This window comes from Poecile atricapillus, chromosome 15 (genome assembly GCF_030490865.1).
Source record: "Poecile atricapillus isolate bPoeAtr1 chromosome 15, bPoeAtr1.hap1, whole genome shotgun sequence".
NCBI classification, from domain to species: domain Eukaryota; kingdom Metazoa; phylum Chordata; class Aves; order Passeriformes; family Paridae; genus Poecile; species Poecile atricapillus.
Window position 1 is genome coordinate 10,790,014 of NC_081263.1, and position 19,251 is coordinate 10,809,264.

At 46.5% G+C, this 19,251-nt stretch overlaps 2 protein-coding genes across 4 annotated transcripts in view; both read right to left on the reverse strand.

The window, feature by feature from the left end:
- Nucleotides 1-161: 161 nt before the first annotated feature.
- On the reverse strand, nt 162-7,215 carry LOC131585193 (protein FAM83D-A-like). Its single transcript, XM_058851014.1, has 4 exons — nt 6,703-7,215; nt 3,967-4,134; nt 3,133-3,257; nt 162-2,781 (listed from the first exon to the last, which is right to left on the reverse strand). The coding sequence occupies exons 1-4, from the start codon at nt 7,150-7,152 to the stop codon at nt 1,821-1,823; spliced, it is 1,704 nt and encodes a 567-aa protein (XP_058706997.1). The 5' UTR covers nt 7,153-7,215; the 3' UTR covers nt 162-1,820.
- Nucleotides 7,216-8,085: 870 nt separating this feature from the next.
- Nucleotides 8,086-19,251, reverse strand: part of PPP1R16B (protein phosphatase 1 regulatory subunit 16B) — a 59,682-nt gene continuing 48,516 nt past the window's right edge. For all 3 annotated transcript variants that reach the window (XM_058850604.1, XM_058850601.1, XM_058850603.1), the window contains exons 6-12: nt 18,770-18,873; nt 18,380-18,504; nt 16,509-16,634; nt 16,082-16,157; nt 15,580-15,709; nt 14,647-14,815; nt 8,086-14,061 (exon numbers count right to left, since the gene is read on the reverse strand). In XM_058850604.1, coding sequence (XP_058706587.1) covers nt 13,540-14,061; nt 14,647-14,815; nt 15,580-15,709; nt 16,082-16,157; nt 16,509-16,634; nt 18,380-18,504; nt 18,770-18,873 — 1,252 coding nt within the window. In that variant the 3' untranslated portion in view covers nt 8,086-13,539. The remainder of the gene's footprint in view (nt 14,062-14,646; nt 14,816-15,579; nt 15,710-16,081; nt 16,158-16,508; nt 16,635-18,379; nt 18,505-18,769; nt 18,874-19,251) is intronic.

Here is a 19,251-nt window from a genome sequence, read left to right on the forward strand (position 1 = left end):
CTGGACCTGCTGCCCTGCCCCATCAAAAGGCTGCTCCTAAGGTTGGAGAGGGCAAATGGCCCAAGCAGGAAAGCACCGAGCGCCGAGGAAGTGACTCAGTCACCCCGATTTAAAATGCCAAATAAACAGAAAACAAAGCTCAGCGATGATCAGGTGAAAACCCCACGGCAAAAAGGAGTTTATTTGTAAACTGTTTCTTGTTCCTGTTAGAGTACCTTAACAGCAGCACGGTATAATAAAAAGCACATAGAACAAACAAGGTAATTTTACATACATTCAAGAACTGCAGGACTTGAGCTCTCAAAAATACAACTCGATACTGGCTTTGAAGGTGTAATCTTGGCTCCCTCCCTGCACATTGGTTTGCTGCCAGCATTCCAGATCCGCGAATCAAGCAATAAAAGTACCTTATCATTTTGAACAAGTGCAGACAGAACTTTTTCCCCACCTCCAGCTTTAGTGAAGGAGTGGCTGCTTTGAAATCCAGGTCATAAGAGTAGCTAAACCTCTTTGCTCATAGAAATTTCAGACAGAAATGCCAAAGTTAGTTGCTCTCAACACTTACAGCCTTTTTGAGTTATGAGTTTTTACTCATTCATTCAATATTCAAGCCAACAGCTGAAATGTGCCATCTACTGGACACACTTTCCCCTAAATAAAAAAATACATAACCCAGGCTGATTTGATTTGATTTGGCAGAATTGTGTGGTTGGTCACTGAAGTACTGAGATGCAGGTCTATAGAAAAACAACACAGCTCAGATCTCAGGGACAAACTGCACACACTGCTCAGCTAAGAGACCCAGCAAGCACAGACATGCACAGAAATCTGAAAATAGCCAGATAAAGGCTTTGCAAAGCAACCAAACCTAAGGTCCACTCAATATGGGAAATCTTCAAAAAATAAAGTGGCACTTTAGCTCCTCAAGCCAAGTGAGTAATGGAAAAATTATAGAGGGGCAAAGAGTATTTCAGACAGCATAGTTAAAAAAGAGAAAAATGTTTATTTAACTCCTAAAGTTACTTGTAAATTAACATTACCCAACATAACCCATAACATTCCGTAGTGCATTTGTCAGTTTACTTTTGAACAGGGGCTTTGCCACATGTCCCCAGTGATTGTCTTGCCTTGGAGTTCACTGCAAAGAAGGAAGCACACACATACACACATATATATTTATATATCTCTCAACAAAGGTACAAGAGCATGATCAAACTAAAGGGCTAGTTAGTTATTTCTGTTTCAGAAGGCTTAAACAATAGAAAAATAATACAGTTGAAGATAACCTGCAACTGTTTCAACAGACTCTTTGCAACTTTAGTGAAAGCGTAACATGTATACTACAGAAGTTAGAATAAAATCAGCTTTATGGGTCTTTGTAAAAGCTGATTCCTCTCCTGTCAAAGATAAAATAGAAATAAAAGCCAATATTGGAAAAAAAAAGATTGAGAATTCCTTGATATAAGATAGATCTCCAAAGCCACTCTGAGCAAGTTTAGTGTGACTCAGATTTTTCCAGGTTTACATAAATTAAGACTAGGGCATTAGCAATCCCGGAAAGCAATAACAAGTTCCGTTTTGAGGTTAAATACCCAGAATTAAAATGATCTACACCACTAATGTATACAAGAGGAACCTGTAAGTGGTTACTATATAATATCTCTTTTTCATCACTTACATTGCATAGTATAAAACAAAGTGCTGGGGAGTGGTGTACAGCATATTAAAAAAAGTGCTGGACGGAAGTGGAAGAATCTTTAGGTACAAAGAGACAGCAAGTTGAGATTTGGGGTTTGTGTGTTGTGTGGTCAGGACAGGGATCATTTATTCAAGGCAAAGAGCGAGGCATCGCGGAGGCTGCGCAGGCTGGCGCTGATGTCCCGCCTCTGCTTTAGGCTGCTCCTGCCAGGAGGGTACTGGGTGGTCATGTAGCTCGCAGGGCCACGGCCCCGCCGGGACAGGATATCCACCATGTGGCTCAGCTTCGACCTGATGGTGGAATAGTGGAATTGCCTCTCTTTGTGCAGTTTTTGGAAATATTGTGCCCTGTGACTACTGGGATATTCAAAGGACCGGAGAGAGGATATTGAGCCTGTAGAGTTTGCAAGAGAGCACTGGGACGATGATGAAGACAATGATTGCAGACTAGAACTGGATACAGCCTTTCCAGACAGAAAATACTCTTCTTTTGAAAACTTTCTGGGAAGGAGGGGTGTTTCTGTGCCCTCCTCTTCCTTTGTCTGTGTCACCGCTGTCTTCAGCAAAATCGATGTCTGAGTGCCTGTCACTCTGGTCATGGTAGAAGCCTGAGTGCTCATGTCTGCTGTGGCAGCGCTGGCCTGAGTGGCTGCATTACATTTGGTCACAGCTGCCATCTCTCCCCATGGGCCAGTTTGAGTTGATGCACTTTTCTGTTCCACTGTGGCCACTTGATTGCTGAACGACTCCTCTTCACACAGGCAAGAATGCCCCAGCTTACAAAGCTTTCCTGCAGGAGTATATTCCATCTGATCTGTTTTTTCCAGCAATTTCTTTGGAGTGCTAGACAGTCTGGCAAATTCTGCTCTCAAGTTGCCTTCCACAGTATACTCTTTAGAGGGTTCTGTTCTGGTCAGCAGGTGATCAAACATGCCACTGTTCCTGCAGCTGGACGGTCGCTTTGGGCTGATGGGCAGTGACTGGGCATAAAGAATCCTGAACTGGAGGTCAAAGTGTTCAACCACTTGACCTGACAACACCAGCAAGTTGCTGCTGTTCAGCTTCCCATCAGACCATGTGAAACTGTTGAAAACAAACCAAGACTCACAGTTAATCTCACAGTGCATTTCAATAATACAGCTATAGACAGTAAGACTCAGCTTAAAAATGAAGGTAAGGTAAGAAGTCAAAAGACTATTAATTTCTGCAGGAAGAACTCTATTTAGCCATGGCCAAGCTCTCTGCTAGCAACAAGTTGTGTAAACCAGTTTTCCAAAGGCCTTTTCAGATTTGTGTCAGCTCCACTTTGACTCAGCTAGTCCATGTGCCATTGGCACTCATTAACACAGGGCAAACAGCAAAGTTAACGCATCCTTTTGCAACAAATCCCCCTTTCTACAGCTTCACTGGGCACCAGCAGACCCCAATACTTGCCTGTAGGAGCCTGTTGCCACTCTAATGCCATCAATTAACATAAACTTCTCCTTGGCTTTCCCGACAATTTTGGCACCTGACCTCATGTAGTACGTGCTCCCTGTGAGAGTTCGAACTCTCATCATCTGGTTCAGAAAAGAAAGGAAAAAAGTAACATCAAATTTCAGTTAACTTCCAAAAACTTTTGATCAGCAATTCAACTAAAAAGTGGCTACACACAGTATGGAAGATAGGAATGAAATGAACTTTTTTTAGTTTAGTTTAGGTTTTTTTTACAGTGTCTGTATATGAGTGTTTTTAGTCACACAGTGCTAAATTGCTGATAGATTAGGTGAGAACAGTCAGTTCCAATTAATTACTGCCCAGGAAGGCAGGAGTGTTTTTCCCTCTCCAGAGAAACTTTTACTGCAGTGAACATCAGCCTATCCAAGCCAAGCCATAATACAGCCATGTCCATTTATATTCACAGCAACTAAACAAATTACCTGGCTCACATCATCCAAAGCCTTTTAAAAGAAAGTATTAGGAAAGAAAGCAGATGATACCAGAGCTGTACCACCCTTTAGCTTCCCATGTTTCTGTTTTCCTTAGCAAGCAGTTCCTTGAGCCAAAAAAAACAGCTATTTAAATATTGCAAAATTAAATCCCTGAAAATTGCTGCATCCTCAGGACATGGATCCCAGTGCACACAGCACATGGGGCTGGTGCACATCGTGGTTATAGTTGCTTTAGCCTTTCAAGGCAGTCTGATGCTTTATGAAAGGTTTCTTTGATATGCATAAACTGTACCACAAAAACAAAAACAAACCACACTGACCCCAATTTAGTACTTACACTTTCCTGCTCAGGACAAACTCCCAAATTGTTGCACATTTCCAAGAAATGGGGTGCAAAGTCCTGGTCAAGAAGGATGTAGACAGGGACTTGGCGGTTGTTATAGGCATCCTGAAGGTCACTGAAGATCTCAATGTCTGTGAAGGAATCCATCACAAGGGCAATCACCTGCAAGGAAAGTCACACCACTTACTCAAGGTGTTTATTTTACACAAGGCCACTGCCTCTCCTGGCCATTTTCTTCTGCTGCTTTCATCAGGGCCTAATGCACATTTCCTTGTCCTGCTGCACAGGTCCTGGCAAGTTCTAAAAAATTTCTATATTCCCACAATGATCCTGTAAATGCATTGTGCCCCAGCATGCAAAGCATGGGCCTGAAGAGGTTTTTCCTCTGTCTGCTGCTTTTGTACACTTTCACATCCTCCTTTCCTACACAATCCCCTGTAATGTGGCCAAACTGGGGGAGTTATCACAGTGGAATCCAAACTCCAGACAAACTCCTATCTCCACACCTGCTCTCCCAGTGTTTCAGCTACAGGAGAATTAGCTCAAGTGGCCTCCTTACTGTCAGATCTCACAAACCCCAGCTGATTTTCAGACTCTTCCTGGTTTCTATATTCTTACTGAGTTTCTATCCCTTACCCTCACAGGAAATCCCTCCACTGACCCAACAATTCCTTCAAAAAGGCGAATCCTAAGATGGGAATATCACATCTGTGACCCATCTCTCTAGCTAATTCAGAGCCACCTCACACAGATTTGGTGCTAGACTTCTCACCCTTCAAAACCACTCCTGTGGATGGACAACAAGGCATGAAGGATTCAGCTTTATGACTGAATTTTCCACTTTTCTATTCAACCAGCGTAAAGAACAACGACAATACAACCACTGTGGGTACCTGGCACCTGCCCTTATCAGATGGAGGCTGCTGCAGCACACCCAAGGTGTATAAGCATGCAACACAGCTGCTCTGTGTGTGGCATGTCCTGTACTCACAGGAAACCTTTCCCACAGGAACAGGCTCAGCTTTGCATTCCCACCTCTGTCCTGCTCCCTAAGGGACTGCCTCTGAGGGCTGAGTTCTCATATATAACATGCACAAGCACATGGGTATTTCTAGATAAAGTTACTTTATGCTGGTGCTTGTTGCGTGTGTCCTGAGCTTCTTACCACCCAATCACTTGTCTAAGTGTTGAAGAAGATTAAAATCCAATAAGATGCTTTTGACAAGACCAGGCAAGTAAGAAAAACACCTCTGAAAACAAATCAATTCACACTAAATCTTTGGGAACACCGATGCCTTCATATGGCAGCTCAATTCACAGCACATTTGAGTTCTAGTCCCAGAATTAGCAGCTGAAAAAGAAATACAGTTTTGCCCAAAATATTTAGAGGAAAGAGAAAAAACCCTTTTCTCTACTCATCCATTCAGGATAGCAAGGACAAGATCACAGCAGTCACTTGAACTAACTGAGTGCATTAGTTAGAGATGGAATTATGTGGCATCTAAAGTTTTCCCTGTCTTCACATTAACTTGAGGAACTCAGAAATGATTGAGAAGTATCACAAGGAATCTGACATTCAGTAAATTTTAGGGTGTCAAAAATGTCCATTTATGTCTACAAAAACGCTCCCTGGATCAGGCAGAGCCACAAAGGGAGCAGGAGCAACTTGCCTTGTTCTTGGCTCAGTGTGAGGGATGGTGCTTGTCAGGATGCTGCAGGGAACAATGCTACGAACAAGTACAGCTTTTGCGGGGAATAAACGTCTTTATGGCATTTACTCGAGTTACCAGACTGGTCTCATATACCTGTAGGGATTGTGTGAGAACAGAGCTTACTCTGTGACCGTTTCTGGCAAGAAGCCCGTGGTTCATGTCATCCTCACACACTCCCTAAACTTCTGCCCTCGGAAGGGAGCAGAGACGAAGCTCGGTTGCTGATTCAGGGTGTGCCGTGCACGTTACACAAAGAGACAGGGCTTGCTTCATCTGGCCACCCAAAAAGGAAGCTATACATTTAAATTTCAGCTGAGCCAATGGAATGGCTGCTAAGGAGAAGGGTGGTTCCCGGCTAGGGATAACAGTTGGAGGCTGTAAACTCCGGGAATGCGATGATTTACAGGGAACAGTTACAAGTTCCTACACCACGTGATTTTGAAGCCACATTGTGCACCAGAACAAAAAGCGTCCACTCCTGCAGGAGGAAAATCCTGTCAAAAGCAGTTCTGTACGTCACTTGGAGGAAATTAGTGAGCAAAGGAAGGGAAATCCAATCATGGTGTTCTATCTGTAGGTAACCTTTATAGAAGGGACTTTTTCTGTGTCACACCTTTCTACAAGCGAATCTGTCTGGCAGAGCACATTATTAGTGGGGAATCTTGAAGAGGAGACCTTTAGCTCCGAGGGAAAGCAGGATCAGCTTTCACTGGGTACAGCGGCTGTGCTGGCCATGGCAGCAGCGCAGGGGGACGGGGAGCGCTTGGCGCATCACCTCCAGAGCACCCGGGAAAGGGAGGGCTCGCAGACGCAGCAAATAGAGCACCACGTTTTCTGTATTTTCGAGCTTGTCCTCCTAAATGAGACTGTCTGCTGGACAAGGGTTTTAAAGCCGCTTGTCTTTGCTCGGTGTCCCACGGCGACGCTTAGCGGTGCCGGGACCGAGTTTTTATGTGCTCGCAGACCCAGGGGAGAGGGGCCCCGGGCAGGGCAGGGCAGGGCGCTCCCGGGCACTCACCTGGCGGGCGGAGCGGATCTGCCGCCGCACCGCCTCCTTGCAGCCGTAGATGCTGTCCCCGCAGCCGGGCTGGAAGTGCGCCTCTACCCGCGTCAGCCCGCGGAAGGCGCCGCTGGCGAAGCCCGGCCAGCCCAGCTCCAGCGCCGGCGGCTCCAGGTCCGAGCGCTCGGGGAAGTAGGTGAGCGACGAGGCGTCCAGCGAGGCTCCGGCCGACGGCTCGGCCGCCGGCTCCGGGCCCGCGGCGGGCGGCAGCGCGGCCCGAGCGATGTCCTGCACCTCGGGCTCCGACAGGAAGGGCGGCAGCTGCTCCCGCCGCAGGAAAGCCCGCAGCGCCTCGGGGCCGCCCGCCACCAGCTCCTCCAGCGCCAGGCGCTGCGCCTCGCTGTACGGCCCGGCCGGCGGCGGCCAGCGCCCCGAGCCCTCCTCCAGACACTGCGATGCCGCGGCCATGGCCGGAGCACAGAGCCCGGAAAGTTTGTGACGAGTTTGAATCCAAACAGCGCGGCCGCCGCCGCCGCCTTCCCCGCCCCGCGCCGCCGTTGGCTCCGGCAGCCGGCACCGCCTCCACGGGCGGGACCGCGATGGACCCCGGCCGGGACAGCCCCGGGACAGCCCCGGGACAGCCCCGGGACAGCCCCGGGACAGCCCCGGGACAGCCCTGCGACAGCCCCGGGACAGCCCTGGGACAGCCCTGGGACAGCCCTGTCCGATCCCTTCCCCAGTCCTGTCCGATCCCTGCCCCAGCCCTGCCCGCCTTCAGTGGAGCTCCCCGGCCCGGACAGCCCTGCCCGAGTCCTGCCCCAGCCCCAGCCCTGCCCCAGCCCTGCCCGCCTTCAGTGGAGCTCCCCGGCCGGTACAGCCCTGTCCGATCCCTGCCCCAGCCCTGCCCGCCTTCAGGGGACGGGCAGGAATCGCGGAGTTTTTGCCCTGAACAGAATTAAACCCCTCCGAGAAGGGCGATCGTAACGATGCTTGCTAACAAGTGCCGGAGCTAAAGCTTTGAACACTGCCACGGAAGGCAGGCACAGCTTTGACTTTGCAGCTTGTCTCCAGCTCCAGCTGCCGCCACTTCACAGAATCACGGAATATTCTGTGCTGGAAGGGATCCCTAAGCCTCATCAAAGTCCGATTTCCGGCCGTGCACAGGGCAGCACCAAGAATCCCACCCTGGCTCCGACAGCATTGTCCAAACGCCTCCTGAGCTCTGCATTTGAAACAAAAAATTACACCCATCCACTGCCCAGATTTCCTCTGCTTGACATCCCCTGGCTGTACACAGCTGAGAGGCAGAGGTATTTAACAGAGTGCCAAAACTTAAACCAATTAAAAAAAAAACCAAAAAAACCCACAAAAACAACAAAAAACCCTCAGTGGCATTTTTGTATTATTAAAAGAAATTTAATATAATTTTTAAATTAAAAAAATTCAATCTCTCTATTAAAGACACTGAGTCAGGTGCTAATACTGTCAAACATATGCTTTTGGCATGAGTTTTACATAAAGTTTAAGATTTTATGCATTGCTTCAACAAGTTAAGAAACCATCTTCATACTTACAGTAGCAATAAAGTCAATTCCATACAATATCAAATATCCTTTTTTAAAAAAAGTTTTAAATATATTAGACTCTGATTGCCAAAATGCCATTTTATACACAAAGCTGCTAATACAATATACAGTTCTTACATTATTTTTTTTTTCTTCACATAAAATACATTTCATCAAGTTTTATTTGTACATCGTTTACTACTAATCAATGGAATTACGAGTTATTGCAGAAGGCTTGCCATCATCTCTTACTGTCCTGTACACACAGCAGTCCCGCCTGTTCCAGGGTTATCCACACTCCTGCAACCTCACACCGCAATCTAAAGGCTGAAGACATTGTGGTGGCAATACTAAGGCTGCATCTGCACTGTTTAAAAACCCGTATCTCCCCTCCAGCTGTGGGTGGAGATCATTGCATTGGTGTAGCTTTGGGATCAGGTATCACGAGCAGAGTCTCCTCTACTACAGCTTCCATGGTTGAAACACAGCAAAATATTCTAGGTCATAACTGTGCCATGGCAGATGTTTCCCAGAGAGCCCAGTGGTACTCAAATTGTGTGAGAGAACTGAGAAGTCCATTACCAGTTTGGCCAACATGAAAACAGAATAAAGGTGAAGAACAACCAGGGAGAACTGTTCTGTTGCACATCCACAGGCAAAACAAAACAAAAAATGGAAATGTGTTCTGGTGTAAGAGGTGAGACCTTGCTGCTGCAAGTGTGTTCTGGATTCTGCCACTAGAGAACTGACATACCAAAGTAGTCAAAGGGATTTGTCAAAATACAATGAAGCTCCTGTGCATTTCCTTTCTGTGTATTTAGGAACAGAAAAGTGGTGATCATGAGAGAAATCAAAAGAGTAAATAATAATGTCAAAATCTGCCATGCTCTGAACTGTTATCCCCTTGCAAAAGTCTCCAAGTTAAAGATCAGCAAGAACTGTATAGTCACCATAAACCTTCCAGAGAAGAAGAAACGAGTTACCTTTAGCAAGTATAAGGCACAGAAATAACCCAGGTGTAGGGAGAAACCTTCAGCAGACAGACAACAGTTCATCCACGGCTCAATGGAGACCAGTGCTATTGCTTTCTCAGGATATTCCCTTCTCCGTGGTAACTGATTTAATTTCAGCAGGGATGATGTGGGTAACCACAGCTCCAAGACTGAAGAAAAAAGGACACTAGAAAGAAGTTGTAATGTCATTTGGGAGCTTTTAAGGGATTTCAACCCCATGAAGTAAGACCCTGCTCAATAAACTTGAGAATTCACTGTCTCCACTGAGTATTGCACTGAGTCATTATTGCTATTGCCCTGCCATGCTCTTCTCCATCCCTACCAGGAGTTCCTCATCCAGGTGGTTCTTCAACCACACCTCCAAGATGGCACAGAATCACATCAGCTAGAGTCAGTTCTTCCCAAAATTGGGAGGGTTTTAAGATTCAGGAGCACCAAAGATGTGAAATTAGGTGGGCTGAAGTCACATCATGTGGTACGTGAAACACAGATCCAGGTCTGATTTCAAACAGATCCCAGCAATGGGACTCAAGCCCTTATCTAACATTGCTGTGCTGGGGCTTCCTTGGCTGAGCTCACTAAAGTACACACATTGTTTTGTAAGACACCTTTTTCTCCATCTAACAAATTTCTTTCAACGTGGAATGTAAAGCTTCTCCCATCAACCACTTAGTTTGCTAGAAGCAGTACAAATTCAGCACACAGGAAAATGTTGTAAGGAGAAGGAAGGGTTATTCTTGTGCAGCTCTGCCTGCAACAAACCTGTCTGTACATTCACATTCTCAGATCTTTGCACAGTCTCTATGGACAATACAACATTTGTCTCCCTGGTAACTGAACTATGACTCTAATCTGGCCTTGAATCTGTAATTAGATATTTATTGATCTTAAAACCATTCAGTATATCATAAAAACCTCAAATGCTCCTCTAATAAACTAAGATATGCCAGTCACAACATGATTTCTACGTTCTACAGCTTTTTAGCCACATTAAGATCCAATGAAACAGCCAAGTGTCCTCTGCTCTGTACCTTAGAGCTTTCCTCTGGGATGGCCTTTAAAACACACAGATATCAAAACCCCACTATTGTTGTAACACTGCTAAATTTTACAGTGCAAAGTGTTATTCCTAGAGGTAGGCTGTTACAATGCCTGTGTAAGAGAATCTATGTGGTTTTTATTCCCCCAACAGCCTGTTTTTCTGCACAAAATAGTTCACCAGAAGCAGGTTAATTATCCACCTTACAGAATCCCTCATCCCAGACCTACAACCAACAGCTCTGCCAGTGCTCCACAGGCAGTGACCATTATATCCCAAATGTCACCACACAGAAGCATGAATCCATTCCAGGCCATTCTTCAACAGCCTTCCAGCTCATGCCCTGGTACAACTTCAGCCCAAAGCCAGTGGTAGGTCAATACTTGGCAGGGCTGTGAAACACATCCTGCAAGATTCATCCATTACTGCCCCTTACCATTAATAACTCTCCTGTCTGATTAAGAATTGATTACATTTGATCAGACACCACGAGACTTCACAGCAGGATGACGAGTTCCCAGAGTTTTACTTATGTGAAATACCAATGGAAGCCAAAGAGCTGTTTGTCTAAAATGGACTGGTTTCCTGCAGTTCTAATGTATTAACAGCTCTCAATGAAAGCAAGCCTCAAACTACTTTACACTATTGCATTCATGATCTCCACTTCCTTGGAATAGGCAGGGTTCAATACACTTGCTAGCACAAAGTTGCTCTGAGAAGGAAAAGGGCCCTACTCCTCCTTTGCTGGGAGGGAAGGCAACATCTGGGCCCAAATTTTGCACCATATACAACCTAGTAGATAGCGGCACCAAAATTTCTTAAGAGTGAGCTCGGAGATCTCATTAGGATGGATGTGGAGTGACAAACTTCTCCACCATGGGAGAAGAGAGGCACCTGAAAGATCATCTCCCCTGTTCTGTAATAGCCAGGCCACAATTGGTGTTATCCCAGAATAATTTACTCAAGGTAATTAAAGATCCACTGTTAACCACACATGGATGCAGTAAAGTCTTTCCAGTTACCAAATCACCCTCTTACTACTAGAGAATGACTTTAAAATCCCTTAAGGTCAAGCAGAAGAAGTATTTTCTAGTCCTATAATTAGCATATGTTTCAACAATGGAGGGAGCCTTCAACTTCTCTGAATGCTTTGAACTCTGTCTTTAGCAGAACTGGGGTTTTAAGCAAACCAGATCAACTGCTACCACTTTCTAGTTTTCACCTAAAACTGGTGAGGAAAGAGAATTCTTTCATACAATTCAAACCATTAAATTGTCAGCCTGGTAGCTCACAGGTCCAAGGTGTGTCCTGCACAGCGTGGCAGTGGTGGTGACACACAGCCACCTCTGCTGCCTCCAGGAGAGCCCTGTATGGGAATGCATGCAGCCCCAGCAATGGGTGGATTTGATGGGGGACAGAGGGTAGCACTTAACAGTCACTGGCAGGCTCAGTCAACTTTTTATAGCCTAGAAAAAAGTTAAGGCTGTGAGGATCCCCACAGAGGGAGAGTACATGTGAAGGGGAATATTGATGTCTGACAGGTGCCAGATAAAAGGAAGATGGGTGGAAGCTGCATTTGCTGTTGCTTGGCTGAAGCACAACTACGTGAGCTAGATTTAATCCACTGATGGCTTACAGAGACCCAAACAGGTTTATGTCCTCAGAGTTTGGAATTTAAGCTGCCCAAGAAGACACATATTCATGCAGGCAAACAGTTACGTGTGTGACAGCCCCTCTGTGCAGAGGAGTTAAAGATTTACAGTTACTTCTTAAATACAACTGAAGTGTGGCCAGTTCCTCAGAGCTGTCCCACACTGTCCTCTCACCTCCCCCAGGTATACAAAGCCTGAACTTGCTGCAAAGCCAGTGCTAAACCCCCAGGTTACCCTGTGCCAGTGTTTGCCAGGTGGGCTGTCAGAGCTCACATGAATACACCAAGACACAGTGTTGGTGCTGCAGCTGCTCCACAGCAGAGAGGCTTTGTTAAGTACTGATGGTGTCAGGAAACCCCCACAGACACAGGGGCCTTTAAACCTTCCTCTGCCAGCTGCTGCCCACTGCTGACAGCTTCAGCAAGGGCGCTGGAAACCAGAACAAAGCATCTCCTGTCCTGCTGCAGTGTTCAACTACCACAGCAATGGTTAAAGTTATTTCTCAGCCAAAGACTGCAGGTTAATGCAAATGCTGTCACATCTACGGGATTAGAAATGCTTCCATGGCGTTCCTAGGTTAGTGTTGGCAAGCCTTTCCTTCACATCCCTCCTGAGCTCTGTGGTTCTGGAAATCCAGAAAAAATCAGAACAAAAAGCATATTGCCCCTAGTATCTGTGTTGAGCGTACAGAGTAAACAAACAGAATCAATAGGAAAGTGAGATCAACAAAAGTCTTTTCAGTTTTAACAAATTAGGAGTCTAAATAGTACAAATAAGTTTTTTAAATTACTTATTCCAATATAGACCTTTGTCAGTATTTTATTGCAGTAAAATTCTATTGCCAGGGCCCCTTTATTGCAACATCAGTTTTAAAGCCTATTGAGTGAAGCCTGTTCCAGGAAAAGTTCTGCTTCAAACCTGATGGCAGTCTGCAGTGACGAGCTGACAGGAGCAGAACAGGACCCAGCCAGTGCACAGTTTGTGATGGTGAGCTGTCACTGCAAGGAGGTAACGCCTTGCAAACTTCCTAAGTGCAGCATCTGTGCTTGCTTGTTGCTCCAGCCCTGGAAGTGCTGGATCCAGCTGTGTGGAAAACAGCTCTGTCCACTCTTGCAAACCTCATGCAGGGGCTGACCTCCCTTCCAGGATATGTGCATCACCCAAGAGTGAAAACACAGGTCTGAACTGTCACCTTCCAGCTGCTCGGTGACTTACAGCAAGAGGCTCAGACACAACGATTTGAATTCAGATCCTTTCTTTGTTCCAAGGCATCTCATGACTTACCAAGGATGGGGAGGCAGCACACCATACTTTCTTCCCCAGGGAGCAAGGCTAAGGAGACTCCTTTGACATCGTACTGATGTGCATCCCTTCCTCTCCTAAGAGCCTTGCATCACCTGCATTACTCATCCAGCTGCAACGGAAGTAATTGGCAGGGTAAAGTACAATTCGAGATGAACAAGGCTGCCACAGTCAGGATGTCCATAACCAAATTCTCCCTTTGGAACGCAAACAACCTGGCCACTGCGATGGATCCAACCAGCCCACCCACGTCTTGTTTCCTCTGGGGTGAGACACAGGCCGGACTAGGAAATCCTGCAGCACCCGTGCACCTTCTCTTCCATTTCCTCCATGGGAGCTTTGAATTTCAAGAGGGGTGGATCACCACTGGACACTGTGTAATACACTGAGGTCCCATTGGAGCTGTAGGGAGAAGTCCTGGATTCGATTAAGTGCGACTTGGGCTCGCCCACGCTCTCAGCGACTCCCGCCACGCCGGCGCTGAAGTGGGTGCTGAGGAAGGGGTGCTGGAGCAGTTTGGCTGCCGCTCGCTGCCGCTTCAGTTCCGACAGCGTTTGGTGGTTGTGCTCCTTGTAGGTGCCCCAGAGCTGCGGGGCCTCGGGCAGCGCGGGGCTGCCGTAGGGCAGCACGTGCCCGGGGTTGCTCTCGGGGTCAGCGTGCACGCTCCAAATGTCCCCGTTGGAGAAGGTGTACTGGTAAGGGCTGGCAGATGCCATCAGTCCGTTCTGCAGCGGGATCTCGCTGTCACACTGTGTGCTTTTGTTCGCTAGCTCCGGGAGGAGGGCCGAGTTCTCCAGCACTGAATTCTGTAACAGCAGGACAGGAAAGAGCATTTTCCCCCATTCCCCATAGCAGGGTTCATCCCTGTGACAACCTCCTAAGTCTGCTCACATTCAGCCTTTCTACCAGACAGGTGCTGCAGCACAAACACTGAATTCCCCCACTAATGCTGCGTGCCCCAACCAGGAACTCCTTCCCAAACAGGACACGGAACCTTAACTTGGAAGGCCTCACACACACACAAAAAAAATATGCTTATCTATATAACATAATTTAATAATTAACAATTTTAATTTAATTAAAAACAAGTAACTGCAAAGCAAGTTTACAATTCTTTTGTGCTTACCAGTTTGTGAGCTTTAGAATGAAAGGCACACAGTATTTTTTTGGAGCATCCTGGTTCATTTTTATCTCAAAACTATGTATGCAGCTGTAAATCCAAAACAGGCTTTCCACTTGAGTGGGACATCCCAGTTTATACCAGATGAGAATTTGGTCTTTTGCTTACACCTGGTGGATGAGGTCTACAGATTTTTCAGCCACCTTCCACCCACTGCTACTGAACCTGCACCACCAGCCCTCCTCAGTGACTCCCACCAGAGATTCCTTACAGGGTCTGTATTCTCCTGGTCAGGCCGAGTCTCCCCAATTTCTCCAATGAGACCTGAGTTTCTTCCTTCTTCTGCTGACCCCAGTTGCTGCCACACCATGGCCTCCTTCTCGCACTCCTTCCTGTAGAGGTTTGTCCTGTCCGAAAGGCTGGCCCTCCTCACCACCTTCCTGTGGGACAGGAACAAGGGGCATCAAAGCTGTGAGCAGGACATGACATTTCCTCTTAGCCTGTAGCTCTTCTCACCTCCTCCTCCTCCTCTCACACTTCACAGCCTCTCCCTCTGGAATGGAACGTGGATTCAGCTTCCTGGAACCCACACAAAGCCAAGGCACTGGGGTGGATGCTGAAGGTGGGAGGAATTTTAAGGAGCTCTAAACTGGCACTGCAAATCTGTGGTAGAGCTCATGCAGGTCACCTTATGGACCTATTCTGCAACCAGTGCAGTAAATGTAGAGGGAAATGGCCCATGGGCTGTTTAGGGAGCTTTGTGGTGGCAAGGACTGCTTTGGTGTCTAGCAAACATCTTATAAAGACCTCTGCAAACTGTCTCAGCACTGCATCTTGGCCATGTGACACACTACTGAAAAGCTCAAATTAATCCACTTGAAGCACTGATTTTCCAACACCAGTTTCAGTGTTTTAACAGGGTAAATTCTTACCATTTGGTCCTGTGCTCAGGCCAGTCCTTAAACCACACCAGCACAAAACAACTGTTTTTGTGTTTTCCCCCCAAGAATTAGCACCTCTTCCTAGGGAAAAAGCCACTCTCCAAAGGAGCTCTGCTTTCAGCAACTGAAGTGAGCTCCTGCCTTTCACATGTTCGTTCAGAAAGGACAGATGGGTGGTTCTCACCAGCCTCAGGGTGCTCTGCAGCCACACCTGGGTGGCCAGGCCAGTGCCCCAGTGACCTGCAGGGAACAGCACAACTCACCCCCGGCTGCCCGTGCTGGAGGTCCTGCGGCTCAGGGAGGATTTATGCCTCATCTGAGACTTCATGATCACATCGTGTTTGTGTTTCAGCTCCAGAAGCAGCACTTTGAATTCCTCCTCTTCACACAGATCTATGGCACACACAGACCAAGCCCTTTGTCAGAGGGTTCTCATTAACACCATGTTACTAATTGTACCTTCCTAATTAGACACCCAGGTCTTAGGGCTGCACACAACAGCAGAGGGGCTCCCAAGCACAAGGGATAACATAGGAAACATGCAGCAGGAAGATTTGGTGCTTGAGAAATGTCTTCTTCCTTCTTTTTATGAGCAGGAAAAAGAATTTTCTATAGCAAAGTAAGTGCTTCAAAACTTCAGTCCCTGTTAAATAAACTTTAATTCTAAAAAGATACCTAAAAAATTACGTTAATGCTTCTGAAAGCACCACATGAGGACTCCAGCCATTTCTTAGCCATTTCTTTCTTTAAGCTTCATAAACTCACCTATTGGCATCTCATCCAAAGATGTCCTGGCACTCAAACTAGCCCCATGGGACACGAGCAATTCAGCCATCTGCATCTAAAGAATGGAAAGAAAGCCAAGATAGAGGTATTTGAGGCAATTTAGGCTTTCCTCCCTAAAGCTGAAAGGCTGGAATAAGATGAGAGGCAATGGCACATGGGTTCAACTCGCCCCAAGTACCTCTGGTGTGTGATGTTAAACACTGTTCCCACCATCCACCTGCACAGGCATGCTCTGCCTGAAATTTCTCAGCAACCAGTTCTTTTAGGAGCCCATGGGATCTCCTCTGATGCTGTCCAGAGAGCCCAGCCCTAGTGCAGGTTTATTTCATTTGCAGAGTACTCCACAGTTGGCCCAAACAGAAAGAAATGCCACCCTCACACACGACACCTAGAGCAAAATCCTTACCTGGCCCCAAAAAGCAGCAGCATGCAGAGGCTCCCAGCCATCCCAGTCCTTCACATCCAGGCTTGCCCCCTGGTCAAGGAGCACTTCAGCTGCATGCAGATAGCCATTGGCTGCAGCTATATGCAGCTAGGAGATAAGGAACAGAGCATGAGCCACCTGTAAGGACCACAAATGGTTTTATACACCGAGTTTCAGAGGATTTTCTTGGATAATGGTTGAGCCTAGAGCTGGCCAGGCAGCACATTTCACACTGGGCAGATGGCACCAGGTCAAAAGCAGGTCATTCCTGTTACTACAGCTCAGTATTGCCTGCATGTAACTCTGTTTGGAGAGGAAATTGTTGAACAGTTAGAATAACTTAGATATATGGATGAGAAAAATAATGTATTCCCATTTTAAATCAGGGCTTTTAAGTGCTACCCAATTTGTAGGGAAAGCACAATCAAAACATGAGCCTGCAATGCAGAACATCAGCCACTGTAAGTTCTGCATTTCTCATGCCAGAAGAACATCTCCTCTTCCCCACTAAAGTGCTGTGGATGTGATTTTTCTGAATCAAATTTACAGCCTGCTTTAGTCAGGACTCTGTGCAATTGCACTTCCAATCACACTATAATTATTTTCACCATTTGAAAGTCGAAAACATTTTAAACCTTGGCTACTTTAACTAAAGGGAATATGATTTTTCAGATATTGGCTTCCAACTACAGCCACCACTTTGGAGACAATCAATAATGGTCTTTTTTAGTCCCCCAACTTCATGTCTCTGAAGATTTTCATAACTGTAGTCTGCTGTTGCATCAAACATTGACCCATGCACTGCTCTGAAGGGATTAATTCCACTCAGAGCTCCTGCTACTTCAGTTGTGCTAAAGGGGAGAATCAAAGCTTCTTTTCAAAAAATATTCATGAGGATGCCATCACACAGAGTTAAAACTTCATCTGGAAATAAACTGATGCTTTCTGGCAACTCAATTAATTTCTACATGCATTTTATGCCACTTTCTAGAGGCCACATGAATTAATAAGGAATCAGTTGGGGGTGATACGAAAGGGGGAGGCAAGAGGTCTGCTTAAATGTATGTATATAATCCCTCTTAAAGGGAAAAACGCATTAAAAAAAAAGCTGCAATAAAAACTTCAATCATCCAAGCTTACCTTCGAGGGAGCCTGCCCTCCCCTTACATGTCTGGTATATGCTAAAAATGACATTTAGATTAAGAAACTGGAATGCACTGCCATGGCTTGGCCCTCAAACAATGAACCAAGTGCCTGTATATCAGATATATCTGGACTCAAGCATTAAATGGCCATGGTTGTATCAAATTCCCAACACACATTACCACATTATTGAACTTTCCCTAAGCTGGGACTGCTGTTAGACACAGTTTAGGAGACACATTTGTGGGGTACAAAGAGCTAGGATTGTTCAGCCATCTCAGTCCCTGTCCAGACAAATCAGATGCCAGCTTGCTTTGTGCTGTTCTTGTCCTGGGTGACCACCTCTGCCCAGGGCAGGTGCCACCCAGTGAGAACAAACACAGCGGCCACTGACTCTGTGAGCCAGACCCCACACAAAGCAGAAGGAGGGAGGAAGTCTCCAGGGTTCTCAGCACTCATCCTGCTCTCATGGAAAGCAAAGGGCTCTCACACCTCCTCCACAGGAGCCAAATCAGCCCATGAGAAGCAGGAGGTTACTGGGAGGTCCTCCAGCCCAGCTCCCTGCAGGTTAGCAGATGTGTTATGTTCTGTGGGATTTCCCCTCTCAGTGACTTGCACCTGTTGATTTTGTATAAGTCCTGCTCCAGGGCAGGTTTCACAACTCCTGGGCTGAAGGAAAGCAAAACAGAAGCCACTGCAGTTTCACTCACCAGCGTAGCACCTTGGGCATCAGTCCTGTTCAGGTCTTGTCCAGTTGCAAGTATGTCATGAATGTCACAGATCATCACCTGCTCCGGAGCAGCTCGCATCTCATTGATCCTCTCCTGGGTAATCCCTGTTAAAATTCCAGTTAGAAAGGTTGGGTAAAACTCTCCACTGGCTGAGTGAAGTAAGACATGATCCTGGTTGATATGACACCACATCCTTCACCCTCATGATCTTTAGGAATCAGAATAACCAGACAGAGTCAGGTCCCAAGAAATTATGCCAGGAGCAGCCCTCTGCTTTTCTCCAGAGGCAAATCAAGAGCTGAGAAACAGGGTAATTTATAGTACCATATTGACCCATTTCTGTATTTTACATAAACTCAGTGTCCTTACCTTGATAGGCCATGCAAGTCTCAATGACATCCAGGGTTGGCTCATCTTCACACAGGTCATATGGCATGTTGCCATCTGCATTGACTGCCAACAGGTCTGCTCCACTGCAAGGGGAAAACTGAATTACACCTCAGACATCTTAGAGGAGACAGTGCCAAACACTGGGATAAATGCTTAGGAAAAACTAACTGGGATTTGATAGTTGCCCAAATGCCACCAAGGTACGTATGAGATAAGAAAGATCTGAAGCAAAGCTGTGGTGCTATGAATGGAGAAGATTAATTCCAGAACTGGATGAAAGGCAGCACACTACACCTCCTTCCCGAGTCAGTAATGCCATGTTCCGCATCCACTCCATTTTCATAACCCTCACCCAAAAACTTCCTAACCCAAGTGGGAACATCCTCCAAGGGATGCTTGACTGCATCCTCTTCTCTCCTTCATTATACAGTCAAAGAAGAGCCAAACTGTCAGTGCTCATC

Bases quoted from the DNA above. Each gene is read 5' to 3' on its own strand.
- LOC131585193 (XM_058851014.1), bottom strand. From the start codon at position 7,152: ATGGCCGCGGCATCGCAGTGTCTGGAGGAGGGCTCGGGGCGCTGGCCG. The intron at 3,258-3,966 runs GTAAGTACTAAA...TTTCTGAACCAG, and splicing joins TTTGTCCTGAGCAGGAAAGT to ATGATGAGAGTTCGAACTCT. The intron at 2,782-3,132 runs GCAAGTATTGGG...TGTTTTCAACAG, and splicing joins GTGGCAACAGGCTCCTACAG to TTTCACATGGTCTGATGGGA.